This window comes from Harpia harpyja, chromosome 12, assembly GCF_026419915.1.
Source record: "Harpia harpyja isolate bHarHar1 chromosome 12, bHarHar1 primary haplotype, whole genome shotgun sequence".
Taxonomy (NCBI): domain Eukaryota; kingdom Metazoa; phylum Chordata; class Aves; order Accipitriformes; family Accipitridae; genus Harpia; species Harpia harpyja.
In genome coordinates this window covers 27,982,224-27,999,352 of record NC_068951.1, presented here as the reverse complement: position 1 = coordinate 27,999,352, position 17,129 = coordinate 27,982,224, and the positions used below count along the sequence as shown (strand labels likewise).

The 17,129-nt window shown below is 36.8% G+C and overlaps 1 protein-coding gene across 1 annotated transcript in view; it reads left to right on the top strand.

Annotated features, from left to right (window-relative positions):
* The window catches only part of SLC9A9 (solute carrier family 9 member A9), a 219,552-nt gene that overhangs the window by 94,898 nt on the left and 107,525 nt on the right, over positions 1-17,129 (top strand). Inside the window, exon 9 of the mRNA XM_052804257.1 lies at positions 4,392-4,480. Coding sequence (XP_052660217.1) covers positions 4,392-4,480 — 89 coding nt within the window. The remainder of the gene's footprint in view (positions 1-4,391; positions 4,481-17,129) is intronic.

The window sequence follows — 17,129 nt, the reverse complement described above, 5'->3', positions numbered from 1 at the left end:
TTTCACCACTAAAAGACCTGACAGCTGGAGACATAATGTTAGTTTTATTCTCTCAGATTAGCAAATTCTGAAGGTTAAATTGTGGCTAGTCACTTCCAGGTTTGCACTAAAAGCACACTGCACATATCGCCCTTCTCTGACAGAAGAGAGACTTTTTTCCAGTTTTTCTCTTAGAATCAGATATTGAAAAGCAAGGTTACGTTTCCTTTTGCCTATTTGTGAAATGATCCAAAAAAAAAATTTCTCCTTCAGTGACAATATAGGAATTATTTTTAGATCAACACTTACAAATTAATGCTCACACTGTCATGTTAATGTTCACACTGTCAGCAAAATACTTTTAAAGATATAAGTTACTCCTTTATCCTATGGTATCTTTTGATATTACTAGCTTTTGTCCTAACAACAATTTCAACTACAAGTGTTCAGCAAAACTAATGTAAGAATAAGTTCTCTAATTGTATTAACAGCTAACAAGCTATCACTATTTCTCTGTTATATAAGGAGAAAGAAAATCAAATAAAATGGTAGGACTTCTATAAAACCTCTTCAAAGAGGTTGAGCTGCAGCTGAAAGTTTACTAGTGACTATAAACATCTTACTGTGAGGTTTCTCATTTTTTATATTAAGGGGAAAAAAATCAGTAACTATTAATAAACACAGGGAGCTGTATTGCACTTAACAACTGATCACCCATTTCAACTCAAAACGTTCTCTGTTTACTTTAGGTTAACATTTTGTTTAGCAATTGTAGTACTAAGTATCTCAGTAATTGCTAAATTTGCCACTTAAAAATGAAACAATGTAACAGCACTGAAAAAGGGAGCTGAGTCCCTGTGGCAGTACCTCCGTAACAGTCCCCAACACCCTGAAATTAAAGCACTGAGCACTAAGGACTGGTAAAAGGACCATCTCACTTTATCTGCCTCCCTGTATCCAATAAATACTTTCTGTTTACAATTCCAGTATTATCATAGTTGGTCTTACCTGTTTCTCCGTGAAAGAAACCCTACAAAAATTTAACAACCTAATTTACGTGCCATACAGAGTTCCTACAGTATTTTGCTACCCAGGTAACTTCAAAATCTAGCTTTAATAGTCCTACAAAGAAATCCAGATTGCTATTTCCTTCTAACTAAAGAGTTCTGTGTTTGCCTCTTTAGGTACTTCTCTTTCCTTTGTAGTTGCATTAACATGTAATTGGTCATTACTCTTAAGTAATCATTTTTATGGAAATGCATTGCAAACAATTTTCTCCAAGCATTTTAATGAACCATTCATTGCAAGAGCTGGTAAATATTAAGTCTTCAATTGTAGCAATTGAAATATTCCACTGCATTCCCTCAGTCTTCCCTGGAAACAGGGTGTCTGGTTTCTACACTTGCATGATTGCATGGTTCAGATCATTTATTCCTATTGTAAAATCAGAGTTAGGCCATTTTATTCCTCACGTCACTCTCTCAGTTCTCTCACTTCCCATAATTAACAGTTTCTTAGCAGTCAAAAAAACTTTTATAGTTGAATTTAATAGTCAATTTTTAAAATGCAACACTTGGCATGATGATGATTCATGTAGAAGAAAGTGACTCAGAAACTCTTATCTCCATTTCTGTTACTGAGCCTGGAGCTAGTGATACTTAGTAATGTTACTGCTTGGCTATATATTTTAACTGAAATTTAATTGTTTGAGCATCCCATTGCATATTATTAATGCCTTGAGAATTTTTAAACTCCCCAGATCAGTTCTGCGCAAATACAGTTACTAAGAAAAACGACTTAGACGCGTTTAAGAGAACAGTTAGACCTCACAAAAACATGAACTTCCTGGAATGTATTTAGGCAGTGACAATCTCACTACTTCCCACATTATTTACTGTAAAGAAAAGTTTTAGCGTAGTTAGAAAAAATAAATATCAAAACAGACATAAGAAAATAAATATTAAAAAACAAAGACACAGCAGTTAAAGCTCAGTGGAATTTCTCTTGGCTACAGAGACTGTGTTTTGTAGAAGTAGTACAGGTAAGTTTACAATATAAAGAGAACCCAGAAGCAAAGAAAATGTCCACAGTGTTTTGTGGGGGGGGGGGAAAGATTTGCTTTCTCATTTTCCTTCTGATGGCAGTTATCCTGTGTGCCCAATTCATCTCAAAATTTTTTACTCCATACTTTTTTCTTCTATCAAAGGCATATTGATGCCAGGCCTCTATTCTTCCCAGAAACAAGAGGTGCTTGCAAGTAAAGAAAGTTGGTTTTTGTTGGACAATATTTTCATGGTTAGCAATCCAGAGAGAGTCAGAAACTTGAGAAAGACATGGTAAGGTAATAATTATTTTAACTGTTATGTGGCAATGTACTGTTCCCCGCTACACACACACACACTCCCCCAACTGAAATAGTTTCAGCATTGTCTAAATTTTTACTTTGCCATGATTCCTTATCTATACCGTGCTTCAAGGGAGGAGGATATTTCACCTACCTCCAGGGACCTCTTGCTGCTAAAATTCAAACATTTAGAGGTTTGGATAAGCCTGTTAAAGAACCTGTCGAGGCACTGGCACTTTCACCTGACACTAGTTCAGTACATTACCATCCATTTTTTCCTGTGACTGTGTGAAGCCTAGCTGCTTCTATTAATCCTTTTGAAGTAGCAGATTGTTTTATATTGGGTTTGCTGTGCTAAAGCCTGCAGCACTGTAGATTCTGCCCCCTTACTGAGCCTCTTCTTGCTGGCCTTTGTAAATTCAGGAGAGACACCATCCTGGAGAACATGGAGGAAGCCTTACCCTGTTTCAAGTCCAGGAGTGAAGGCACAGACTGGGATTATTTTCACAATTCTACTTCATGCTCTTTGCTTCCAGTAGAACTGGTTTATATGTTTCAGTTCATGCTAGTTTAACCCAATAAATGCCTAGAAATCTGCTGCACAGTCACATTGCAAGGATGGATATTGCCTAAACCTGGACAGGTATCTTTTTGCTTCCTTTGTTGCCTCAATATGTTTCCTTGGATTCATCAGTGTTATTTCAGTACATGTGAGCAGCCTAAGAGCTAAAAATTACCTAGCAATTTACAGAGCAGCCCATGAGGAAGCAGAACTAAAATGCTAATTAGGGCATGTTGTAGCTCTTGGACAAGAGGCAGTGAGTAGAAGCGCTGAAAGGCACAAGAACTAAAGCACTGTGGGGTGGATGGTGGAAGACTGCCTATACGTGAGTCCCAGAGATCACAGGCATGCAGTGATCACGCTGCAGGCTGGCTTTGTGCAAAACCAGTTGTTGCTCATGTGCTGTGCATATAGAAACCGAGGAGAACTTGCATGTTCCACATGCTTCAGGAAATTTGTGGGGGGTTTTTCAAGGGAATGATGATCAGAATGGACACGAACAAGCCCTGAGCTGTTGCGTAAATAATTATCTATGAAGATACGTCCCAAGTTTAAGAAAAGCACAGAGCTTTCTTACTCCATGAGCATTTACATATGGTTACTAGTGGACACTTATTTTGGGGTTTCCATTTTCTCCCTGTGTGGGTTTCTTCTGCTTTATCTGTTTCCAGAGCTGACAGGAAAGCACAGTTACAATCTTATCAACTACTTTAATTATAATACTGCATTACAGTGACATTACTCAATGATTCTAGTGAGTTAGGACCAGGGCCAGGGAGGAAGTATTCAAAAAAAAGAAATATCACTATAATACAAATTTATTATTATTGTTCCTGACAAACCTGCTGCTCTGCTCCTTAAGACCTTCCACAGGCTGGGAAGTATAGTTAGTGCCACATGGCTACAGTCATTGACATAGTCATTTTGGGCAATGCAGCTTGCACCTACCAGAGCATCAACTTTTTTTGTTTTGTTGTCCACCTTGCACGTTGTTACACACTGCTTATGATAAAGCTAACAATCAGGCACAGACTGAAATGACTTTCCCCTGTTGCAGTCATTCAGTACCAAGTGCTCTCAAGCCATTTAAATATAATAAAATAATTTTTTTCCTTTCGTATTCAGTCTCTGCCAAAATTTTCAAATAATCTGAAGTCCTTCATATTACAATTATGCTAGTCTTGCCTGTCAGTCAGACTATGTTCAGATGTTACCATGTATTAATTCAAACAAAATTTCTACAGTTTTTGGCCAAATACACAACAGTGGAAATGCTACGAATGCGTGATGGACCAGGTAGAAGATTCAAGACCTTCATGATTTTTAGCAAAGAAAAAAAATTCTCATTTGTTTGAAAGATGCTCTTATAAAATATATCTTAAAGTTTGTTTGTTTACAAAGCATTGTAAAATGCTGTTAACCATCTAATTACCTTTTTTCTGCAGCCTTTTCACAAACCTAAGTAAGAAAATAGAAGCAGCTAACTGTTTTTTCTTTGAATTTCAGGTATTGTTGCAGTCCTTTTCTGTGGAGTCACACAGGCCCATTATACCTACAACAATCTGTCACCAGATTCCAAAATGAGAACTAAACAGGTAGGGCATGGAAATAACTTTCTTTTTGTCTTCAGCTGGTGTAAGGAATAGACAGAGGTACTGGAATATAGCTGGACAGGATTTCATTAATGCAAAGGAAGAGGCTTACGTCTTCGTTAGGGGAAAGACTGGAGATTTCACTAGGAAAAGAGTAACAATTCCCTGGATAAGCAAAAAACATAAGAATCTATTCTTCCCAAGAGACCTGAAATGGCAGTCGAGGAGATGAAGGGTAAGGAGATAACAGTTTACGCTTGCTTCCGTACAAAAGTGCTACAAAGCTAAGGAAATCAAAGAGCTCTGGTAAATAAGAGAGAAGTGGTCTGAGAGATTGGATCCACGTGGATTTTTGCAAAGGGACTGTATGAACTGCAGTCTGGCCCGCAGACTTGAGCAATGACATCAATTCATTTCTGCCTCATTAAAAATCTGACATAATTAGAAAGATAGTGAATTTTTTCCATGGTGTTATTTAGAATTTAGAGATGAGAATTTTGGTCATCTGTTTTTTGTTTGAACAGGTGACTGGTACAATTGTAATTATTTTTTAAAACTTGGGGCTGTTCTCAGTACTAGATATATGGCACTGCAATGTTCAAAATACTTTTCAGCACAAGGAGTAATTTTAGACTAGCTTGCCAGTACCTAGATCCTGTGAGAAGTCATTTAAATGCAGTTTTCTTCACTTTTAATGTTGACTCATATGTCCCAAGAACCCCAGGTTGTAGAAAACCTATCTCCTAGAACAAAATGGAAATATATGGTCTGAGACTATAATCTTCATGATGCAAGCTGGTACCTTTTTTCAGCAATTCCTCTGTTATAGGTATTGGAAATTTTACATAGAAAATGTCATCGCTTCTTGCACATCTCAATTTAATCAAAAATCCGATTTTCTATCAAAAACAGTTTGATAGAAAAAATACTGGCCACAGTATCAGTTCAACTGTCAGACTTTCTCAGATTTTAAATCACAAAAAAGTTTCTGGTCAGTATTTCCAGAATAAAGTGTTAGCTATTGAACGGGATAAGTCTTCTCAATTGCATTTCTTCATACCAGCAGAGGCTGATGCTTTTGAAAAGTATTCCACCAGAGAAGAGAACCTTTCTCTGATAACTGTTTCATAAGGGAATAACATTTATATCTACTATAGAATTGTTTCTATTTTGCAGAAATACTGAATTGCATATGCCATTACTACCCTTGCATATAACTGTTACAATTTGAATACAAGGCTTTTACAGGGATTCATCTGCATGATTTGGTGATGCATAGCCTCAGAGAGAGAAAGAGAAAAAGAAGGGCCATGGTATTTTTAATTACATATGAACCTTTTCAACTACAGAATTAACTAACATTTGGTTCAAATGCGTACTGGTTTTCTTCATGTTACTCTCTTATTCCCTCCCATTCAACAGTGCAAAACAAAATAGTGAAAATAAACTGAATCTACCCTTGAACACACAGAAAAGGGATTATGTGTTTCTCTATAGAGCTATGAGTTTTATGTACCCCTTCTGTTTTTCTCTTCCCCCCTAAGCACTTAATCCTCAGCCTCCCTTACAATATGGTTCAAAAATTGTTGTTAAATTCATTTGAATTCTTCTAATTTATTTTCTAATCCAAAGATTACCCTTTCATATGCAGCTGTTTCAGCAAGACCTGCACTGCCGCCTCCTTTCTCTCCCCCCAAGAATTCTCTTCAAGCCAATTTAGTAAGCCACACACTTGGCAATCTCATAATCATATATCACTTCGGTGCATTTTAAATGAAAATTGTTGCTCAGACAGACAGCTTCGCTCCCAATCTAAGTCATTTTTATTACTCATTACTGGCCAAAATCAAGGGCTTTTCAGTTCATTTATAGAATTATTCCAAAGCAGTCTCTCCCTTTTGTTACAATATGACAGATCTTTCAATAAGGACTGGTGAACTGTAATGCACACTGACAAAACAGTGAGTTAAGGCTGAAGCTAAAGCTAACAAAAAACATGGAAATTAGATTTAAAACTGTAAATCAGATTGTGAAATTGTGTTAGCTGTTTTTAAACAAATGCTTTTTCTCTGCTGCTTTGCATAATTTTCTTTACATTTTTTGGTGGCTGTTAAAATTTCATAGCTTGATGGTAAAATTCAGTACACAGTGATGGAGGTGGTATTTCTGGATATGGTGCTGAGTTCTGCATTTCTCATAATACTTCATCATTTGCTTTAAAAAAATAGATAAGGAAGAAAAAGACCAGTATGATTTTCTTCAGATACTGATATAAAATGAAAACTTATCTACGGTTCTTAAATGAGAATTTAAGAACCTCTATTAAGAATGCCTGTTAAAAGATGCCATGTAATTATTAGTCCTCATGTATCCTTTATTATCCAGTCAATCGCTGTTTAACATTCCATGAAAGAGAAATATTAGATTTCAAGCATCTGAAACTTACAGAATCTGAAAGTATGAAGTAACACAAATCTTGTCACAAACAACAGATTATTTTAACGCTGTCATAAGAAAAGTAAGATAACAAAGATTTAGTGAAAATGCAGGCTTTAGAGAGGTTTCATTCAATCCAATTATCGCAGTTCTCACTAAGCATTTATAAACATTCTCTCTGTGTGTTTTTATTGTTTGTTTTTAACATGAGTGATGTTTTATAGCAGTATTTTTAAGTCATCATCATTGACCTGACTATGGTCATAGTGATTTTAACATTAAAATTGACACTGCCATCTGTGGCAACAAGGTTAGGTCAAACAGAGTGCTCCTGAGTTTCATACATTTAAAGGTTAATTTATCCAATATATCTTCAGCAAAGGGGAAGACGAAACTGCTAGGACCTGATCAAAAGCTTTTTGATTCTGTGCAGCTTTCTCTAGAATTATTTACTGCTGCCAGTAAAACTTCACTTTATGCTGCAGGCAAACAACAGTTGCCAGTAAGTCAGTGGCTGGGCAGTGTGTTGGTAGATAAATAGAAATTACTGGTTTGTTCAAAGTGGGCAGACTGTAAATCCCTACAGGTCAGCTCTAGAAAGGGATGCATGGACAATACTGTGTTTTCTGCAGGAAGAGAAAACATTCATCACTATTTTTTTCTCTCTGCCCTCTATCAGTGTCACTCAAATGCCAAGCTAAGACCAGCACAGTTTCCTAGTGGTAGAGTGTTAAAAGAGGCTTCTCACTTTTTCTAACAGCTGTAAATGTTATCCGTCATACTTATGAGTTATATCATTTTCTGGTTATGTTCCTTTAACTCCAGGGAAAGCCACAACAAAGAAACCAGGGAACAGGGCAATACCTCTCTTTGGTTAAGTGTGCAAGGGTATGGAGAATTCTGCTTTCAGACAAAATACTGCCAGCAAGTTATAAATTCTGGAAGGGGAATTCTGAAACGCATCTCCTATGGAAGTAGAGCCAGGGAATTACTAGAAGGCACATGAAAGCATGTCCAGCAGCGGGGTATGCCGCACACTGCCCTGCCTGTCTCCATTCCACCTGTCTGACCCTTGTTTACATAGTCATCTCTGAAATAGTTGTGTCTAACGAGCTTGTAAAGGTTGCTTTCTCAAATGAGGTGTAATAGCCTTTCTAACCACATTACTAGTTAAACAGTTACTCAGTTTTTTGCTGATCCCAACAACAAATCCATTAGGGAATACCTGCCTTATAGACAAAAGCTTTTGGCCTGATTGTTCAGCTGCACTGGGCATGCAGTATGCACAAGATGCGGCATTAAGATTTCAGCAGCCCTTTACATCCAAGGTTTTACGTTAGCTTGAGGAGAAGGCGAAGGTTAAACAAGAGAACTCAGTACTGCATAACTTCTGAGTAACTTTACCAAAGCATGTAGTCTTACTAGGACTACTTGAGCTAATTAACCTACACTGAAGGACTGAAAGTTCAGACTGGTCTTTGCTCACTGATGGACATAGTACTGATTGTGTCAAATATTAATCTCCACACTATAAAGCAGACATGATTATCTCTGATTATTAAAAGTCATCATTTTGCAGAGGAGCAGCTAATATTTCCTGGAAATCCCTTGAAAATACATTAAGTTTTCAAAACTTTCTTAGCTCATTTATGATATAGCTATACATTTTCCAACAAAGAAACAGGCTAGGAATCAATCAGCTGATTGCTGGATCATAAATGGAGCTGTATTCCAAAGACAGTTTGGTGTAAAAGGGTCATGTTTATAAGCATATTAATTTAATGCTAATTAATCATATTAATTGAAACAGGCTGACAAAACAGTCATGAAACATTTATTTAATTCCTTAAAAACCGTAAATCAAATCATTATAGTCTCTTGACCCTGATATGTCATCAAATAGCCTCAGTATGGACTTCAGACTTGATGCTGTTCCATCCATAATTATAGACTCACTTCTGAAGCAAATAGGAACAGGAGAGTATAACTTTAAAAGTATGGCAATGGAGATGTCCAAATCTACTGAAAGCAGGGGAAAGGAAAAAAAAAAAAAAAAAAAATCAGTGAATCAAAGGAGTGGTTCCTGAACAGCATCAGACAATGTTTAGTAAAAAGAGCATTGCAGGACTAAAGGCAAAGAGGTGGCTGAAGTCAGTTTTTGTCTCACTATACCCAAATGAAGCACCATCGCTGTGATCTAGTCATTCTGCTGCTTTTCTGCTGGCCTAAACATCTCATGAACAAGTTACGAGCAGACCTACACTCAGAATTGAAGCAACAAATCTCCTTTCTCTAGATACGTGATACAATGGCTACCTTATAGGATTCTGCCGTCAGCTATCTTTTCGTAAGAAAATAACGCACTGCAAATTCTGCTTCAGTAGCAGAATGATTTCTCCTGAGTTTGTTGTTAAAAGCACATGCCAGGAACTGCAGCTACTGTTTTTATCTTTCTGTGAGAGAAGGGGAGTGGCTGAGTAGAGATGGCTATGTACTACTACTGCCAAAACTGCGTCAATCTGCTGTTTGCGAGGGGTCCCACTCCAGATACCTAGCACCCATATTGTATTTGGGAGAAGCAGCCCTCTAAAATCATAGGGAGCAACAGCACAAAATGAAACAGGTTTAGTGCCCTTATCTTAAACCCTCCACAGTCACACAGGACGTGTGTGCGCCCTGTGGCTTTGATCCTGCTATTTGTATGAGTGTTTAAGAGACCAAACAATTAGAGCTGTACTTACTTCTAAAGCACACAGCCTATATTAATTTATCTCTGGCCTACTATTTTCTGTTATCAGACATTGGATTGTTTATAGGTAATTAGTTTACACTTTTAGGAAGAAAAGGCCACACAAATGTCAGGATATAATGGCTCTTACAATTCAGTCTCTTGACTTTTAAAAAATTGGAGAGTATTTCTAGACTGAGGAAAACCCTACTTACAGCAAAATAGCCTTGATAATTAGCAAAGCAGCAACCACCACAAAAGGTAACTCATCCTTTTTAAATGAGCAGCCTAATTGGCAGCTGTTGTTGTCCTTTGTTCAGGACCTCAACTTAGGAAAAAATGACCTTTAAGGCACTGCAAGAGGTCAGATGTTTCCACATAAATGACTGGCAGAGAGAAAGACTGAGAGAAAAGGCAGTTATCCTTCCAACAAGATTACCACCAGTACCAGATTCTAATCAGTCTTTGCATATGTGCTGTGCGGGAGGAATCTGTTCTTCCAGCACACTACAATCACAGTGCCTGCAGGAAAATTTCATACTAGAATGTTTTTTCATTATCTTCTGAGGTATATAGCACCATTGGCTGTCTGATATAAGATAATGTATTTGATGGCTAATGCTCTGTCTGAGGATAAACTGGAAATTCTTTTTAACTAATACATGGCACTCGGGTCTGGCATTCTTCAAAAAGTGTACAGGAGGTCCTTGCCTGAAGGATCCAATAAAGTCCAAATTCCTAGTTAGCATTAAACAGGTTGCACGCATGAAGTATTTTCCTCCATTTAAGTGGAGACTGAGCATAAAAGTTAGCTCTGATTGGCACTGTCTCCTTCTGTCTCATGGCTCCCTTTCTGCAGCTGAACCAAAAAAACCCTAATTTCCAACCTCCTTGAACTCCTGCAAGTTCAGACTCAAAAGCAATAAATACTGGGGCTTCAGGCAGCGCTGCTCAGTGCTGCTCAGGAAAGAGTCCAAGCGACCAAATTACAGTGGTCAGTAGAAAAGTCTGAAGAAGCAGCTATTTCTGATAACAAGAATAAGAAAACATAGCATTTGGGAAGATTTATTTGTACTGGAATAGTATTAGTATACTTTTGTCCTTGTTTTAGCCAGTTTTGCTTAAACACTCTGAAAGTTAGCTACATTGGAAAAACCTTGCTCTTGTTTTTTTGTATTTTACCCAGGTTTGGTTTTTGCTTGGGTTTTTTTTTTTTGAGAGACAAGGCCTATAGCAAAACCTTCATGTGGTAGCTGTTCAAAATGATCAGGGAGGACACAGAAATGTCCCTGTTCTTTTACTTTCTGAGAGAAGAAAATGATACAGACATAAAAAGGTTATAAGCACAAGTTAAAAAAAGAAGAATGGCTTATGCTGCATTTAGCATATGGCTTTTAGGAATAGATACCTGAAATTGTAAGTAGAAATTTCTGCTAACTTTGAGACACCTAACTTATATGGAAAACAACAGAAGGCACAGTCTTAGACCCTTCTAAAAGTCCAAAAGCTCACGTGTCTCCAGATATTAGCTATTATTACAGCTCTAGCGTAAGTACCCTGAAGAGATGCAACCCCTCATGCTTGCCCTGTGCTTTCCCTCATAACTTCCAGTTCTCTAGCTGCGTCGTAGGCATGCTGGCTAAGCCATGTATTCCTGAGCTGGACTGTCATAGCTTGCTAACTCAATGCATCTCTACAGAGCCACTGGGTCTGTTACAAACAGGCTGCCCTCGTTTATAAATTGCCTTCTAATCTCTAATTGAATATGTACCATGTGCATAGTGCTTGTAATAATTATTACCTTTAAAATGGATTGCAATTGACAGGAAGTGTACAACGAATTCCAGTTCTCTACACAGCTATTTTCTGTGTTTAGCAGAAAAAGCTGAAGATTGGAAACGTGCCAGATGCATTGTTTGACCAGATGTACCATAAGATCTTATAGAACCCTGTAGAATAGTATAATGTTATAAAGAAAGCTAAAGCTGCTTACTCCATGGGTTTAACAAGAAGAATCATAACAACACAAGAAAATCTTGATTTCTGCAAAAGGAATTATGCTACCATGTCTTTCAATCTGAATTTCTTAACAAAATCCCTCGTTATCTGACTGATGTTCCTGATCGCTTAGCCACGCTAAAAGAATGTTAATCTGCAGTCCCTTTACGTGTGGGTCCCCTTAAATTTATGTGGAAATGCTGTAATTGTTTCTTCTCTTTTAGCTGTGAGCTACATGATGGATTGTAAACAGCTAGGAAACATTGCTACAAGGAAACTGATAACAGTAGACTTTATAACTATGGTATATCAGTAATTAGCTGCATAATTTATGATTTATATCATAAATTAGCTGCTATCATATCTATAATACAGAAAATATTGGGTGTCCACATACAGAAATCATGTTAGAATATTCAGTTATATACTCCATTCTTTAATCTCCATTTTTCCTCTCTTTTTGCATACCTGCTTTAGTGATTCCTTAACTGAGAATGTGCAGATTTACTCTGGCCTCGTTAGTTCTCATCAAGCACGTGTCCCTTTGTCATCAGCATTTTGTAAGGAATACCATATTCTAGTATCTTACACTCACAGCCCCTACGAATAAAAATAGTAGTTTGGACCTATGCAAAGGAGAACTTCTCTTAAAAAACAAAGGAAAACAACTTTCCTTCATTTTGCTTAAGCACAGGAACTGGAAAATACACATGCTTAAATATAATTCATACCCTGAAGAAACCCGGAACTGTAGTGAAAGCAGTATTTCTACAGAGAAGCTCATCTTGTTGAAAAATGCTGTCATTTTTGATGCTGGTAGGCTAAGGAGCATAATGCCACATGCAAACTAGTTTCCAAATGCTTCGTTAAAGTTTTTACAATCTGTTTAAACATTAAACATTTTCTTTAAATATTAATAAAGTTCTTTGATTGTTAAGGTTATAGTTTACTCTTTACAGCAGAGTAGCAGATGCCAGCAGTTAGCTAACATATACCAATTGGAATTAAAACCTATAGGCCAAAATCTCATTGACATATGGAGAAATATGTAATGAAATTCCAAACTAAGATACATGCTGTAGTTTCTTTGAAAGGTGCCCTGAATCACAAATGAGACTCTCATATGTCTTCATCTGTGCAGTGGAGTCAAACTGTATGGGGCTATGTAAGCTACTGCAGAATCAAAAAGCTGGTTTATATAACTATGCAGATCATGTTATTGTGTCTCTCCCAATCTTCTCACAAGAGGTTTGAAGAGTGACCTCTGAATCGTTTCTGCTTACTGTGGGTAACTAGCACTTATCCCTAGTTTTTAAGTCTACGTCCATGCAAATATCCAGCCTTGTACCCCAGCTCTGTAAAGCACATCTAGTTTTAGGAAGAGAATTCCATCTAAGTATGTAGGCTGTCAGATCAAGTGCCCCCCTAATCATTGCCACCTTCTTCATCATTGCAACTGTGGAATGCATAGGGATAAAAAGCAAACTAAAATCAATCTAATCCTGGGCTATGAACATATTCTTGCATCATCAGCATGTAGTGCTGAAACAGCAGAGTACAGTTTAACATCACATACTTAGAGTATATATGATTACCTTTAGTTTAAATTATATCTTATTTAACTTCCCATTTTGTAAAAGTTGACAATTACAACATTCCCTTAAACCTCTAGTCAGTCACAACTCTCTCACCTGAGAATTTGTGACAGAGATAAAAAATAAAAGTAGGATTCTTCATTTAAGCCTTTCTTCATTTTTCATACAGGTAATCTAATTTAATAGAGTTTCATATCATGAACCAAAGCCCCTTGACTTTAATGAGATTTGGCTTATGCTATAAATGAAGAGTTTCCTAATATAATGATAATATAAGTAAAAACACTCAGATTCTTAGAATATACTTATGTCCTAAGCGTAATATTTTTATCTAACTTTTTCTTTGTCTGAAACACTGACACTTCACATTATTGTCTTAGGTGATTTTAGTACAGGATTTATTAATAAATTCTCCAATTATGGAATGAAGCTCTGGAAAACATCATCTGTTTTGTATTTCTATGTATAGTACATTATACTGCTAAATTGGAATGCAGTAAAATTTTTAAGCACATAGGTTTACATAGTTTTTAATGTTGAAGGTATTATTAATATGTTCCTTTGTTATAACCCTGTGTTGCCTTACACTTGCCTCTGTGTCAATGTGTTCATTATTGCTCTTACTATGAGGACACATTGTGTTTGGTGAAGAAATCTAGCTATTTCTTGCATGGTTAGATAGGTTAAATTGTGATCTTTATAGAGCATCAAGTATTTTGTCACAAAGCAGTCTGTGTGGTTTGGGAGCTAGCAGTTTTACTGATGTTTTGAGGCCTCTGCTTCCCCTGCAAACGGCAATGCTTTTACCCTGCCCAGGGAATCTTGGGGCAATGGGAGGCCATAAGGAATCTGAGCTGCTGTGTGATATCTGACATTACCAAACTGCTATTGACAATGATCCATTCTTGCAATCTGAAATATGTTTTATATATCCCTCCTTTTTAACTTATATGATTCTTGCATGACTGCTGATCCCTTGCAATTCTCTTTCTAGGGATATAATCTGCAAAATTCCAGATCAGCTAAAAAACTGCACAAAAGCCTTGGTCAAAACTTTTTAGAAGTATGTAGCTAAAACTAAAATTCTCGCACAATAAGCTGCAAGAACAAAGTAAATACGTGTAAATAAGGCACTGTAATAGTCTAAAGCACTTGCCAGCATTCCATCTTTTTAGTGACTGCACAGCTGTGTTTCCATTACATGATTAATGGATTTTCTACTTTCAAAAGAGACATTTGTACAAAATGGTAGCACAGTGCAAGAAATACTAAACAGCTGACTATAGCCATGTCTCTCTCATGGTGCTGTCTGTGGAAATAATTAAGGCCTAAAAAGCCCTTTGTCAAAATCTTTCAAATCTAAATCATTACTATGATTCAAATAAGCACCCTGTCTTTCCACATGTTTTGGTACCTATCTACTTTCATTCACCTACAATAATGAAAATAGCATGCAAGTTTGAGCATCTGTTTCAAACTTCTGACTTTTTAATTCTGCTTCAGCCACACTAATTTAGGGGGGTGTTGACCACCCTTTGCCTCCAGTGAACTTGAGAAGAGTTCCCAGTGTTTGAGAGTTCCAAACAGGCATTCAGCATCCTCAGAAGCACACAGTCATGTAGTGACTAATACTTTACTTGAAAAAACATCTCTCTGTATGGGGTGCCAGATGATACTTCCCTAGTCCACCCACCTTCTGCTTTCCTACAGATTCTTATCAGGAGTTATTTTTAAGGTACATTAAAGAAAGACTAGTTGTATCTTTTCACTACAAATACTTAATTTTATGTAAAATAAAAAGCGTCCTGAGCTCTCAGATTTAAGTACAGTTGAAGGTGTATCTTAGTTTAGGATTTTTAATTTCTGCTTGTTTTACCGTGCATCTCTTTTTTTTTTTCTTTCTTTCTTTTTTTTTTTGACTGATATCAATTGTGGGATTAGTAAAACATCGCCACGGACACCACTACCAATTTAGTAGACCTGAAAACACTGGAAATCTTTACAATACTTTCTCCAACAGCTTCTATTCTATTGCTTTTGGCCAGACTCACATTATAGCCAGATTCAAACCTGCCCCATTGAAATTAATTACGAAACTATCATTTAAATTCAAATAGCCATGGGCTCACTTCAGGTTTGTGTACACTTATTTTGAGGGTGAGATTTCACTTTTCAATCTTTGCACCCTAACAACATCCAACTGCTGTAGCTTTTGTAGTTTTGACATTATTAATCTTTGCCCTGTTTGTGCTTAATACTACATATTCGTCTCCATTGGCCTTTACACGTGTTATTAGTGTATGCAGACACATAGATATATGTGCACACATACACTCTGTGCTATATAAAAGGCACATATAAACAGCACTGATAATTTCCTTTAAGTTCATTTTCTCCAGTTATCCTTTATCTGCAATTTTTGGATGTATTTCACAGATACAAGTGCAGAGTGTTAGGTAGCCCTTCACCACAGGCAATTATTTACTCACAGTGGAAGTACCAAGGTTGCAGCCACTTCAAAGCTAACTTGTATTTGATGACAGCTTTCTTGTGCTTTATCCACAAGATGGTCCTTTGTACTGTTTTCAAAAAGTATGCCACCAGCAAGTATCTGACATTTTCTGTATTTAAGAAACTGGACGTTTCACACTTAATGTTCAAGCAAATCCCCCTCACATTCTATGTCTTGTTTATCTCATCTCCATACAGTCTGCACTAGAGATTATATCTTTAACTGTAGAGGACTGTTAGATGAGAAAAGTCATGTACTGTAATACTTAAGAAAAAAACGTGACACACAAAAACATAGTTGCTATTCACATTTCTCGATCTTTTTGTCCAAATGAATCATCAATTCTTGAATAGTAGCCTACATCAAGAGGCAGGGAAGCTATTTTAAGATGATTGTAGAAACGAAACAGAAGAATTCCCCAGATTCCCACCCTAAACATATAAGAGCAGATCAGTGGACCTACTAATCCAGTATCCTGCTTCAGAAACTAGTACTAGAATCTGCAGAGTAATTGCAAATAATACTGCCAAATATAACTATAGGGTAGCATTCTGCCAAGGTAATGTAGTTACAAGTTGGCTCATCGGTAATAGGTCTTTAAGAATAATAAATGGAGCTTAATGTCATCAGGATCTCATACTATTCAACACCACTTAGAACAAGAACAGTTCTCAGAGAGAGGATGCTCTCCCTAAGTTAGAAAGAGTTAAGGTTTTTTGTCCATTCCCCTCCAGCCTCTATAAACAGACTTATAACAAAACACTATATACGGGGAAAACCCTGAACAAATAACTGTGGCACAGAAGGTTATTTAGTAAACACTCTTTTATCTTAGATTAGGCACTGAATAAAAACAAACTAGCATGTCATCAGAAAAACGCATGCAAATCCTGCTACTGTTTTCTGGATTAAGGTAAAATAGTGTCTTTCCTGATTTAGAGTTCTACAGCATTTTTCCACAGAAGTAGTTTTACAGACTGTAAAGGGAAGCATCCATATGGGTAAATAGAAGCTGCAATATAATTTCTATAGAACAGGTGCAAAGAGAGCAAGCATTTGTCTTGTAGTATGTTGGATTTGCAGTGAAATGGAAGTCTTGTATTCATGAGCATCAGATAATTTTTTGCAGTCTTGATTCTTCCTGGAAAGCACAAAGAAAAGACACCACAGACTTCATAAGAATCCTTTTTTTTTTTTTCTTCCTGATAGGTTAAAGGCCCTCATATTGGTTACTAGTTCCTAATATGTCAAAGTCTAACTGAATTTTTTTCCAACACCCAAAACCTGGCAAGGAAGGAAATTGTTTTTATGAACTCACTTCAAGAATTAATATTAGAGAATATTTCCTCTCAGCAAATTGAAACAGAATAAATTGCCTTTGTC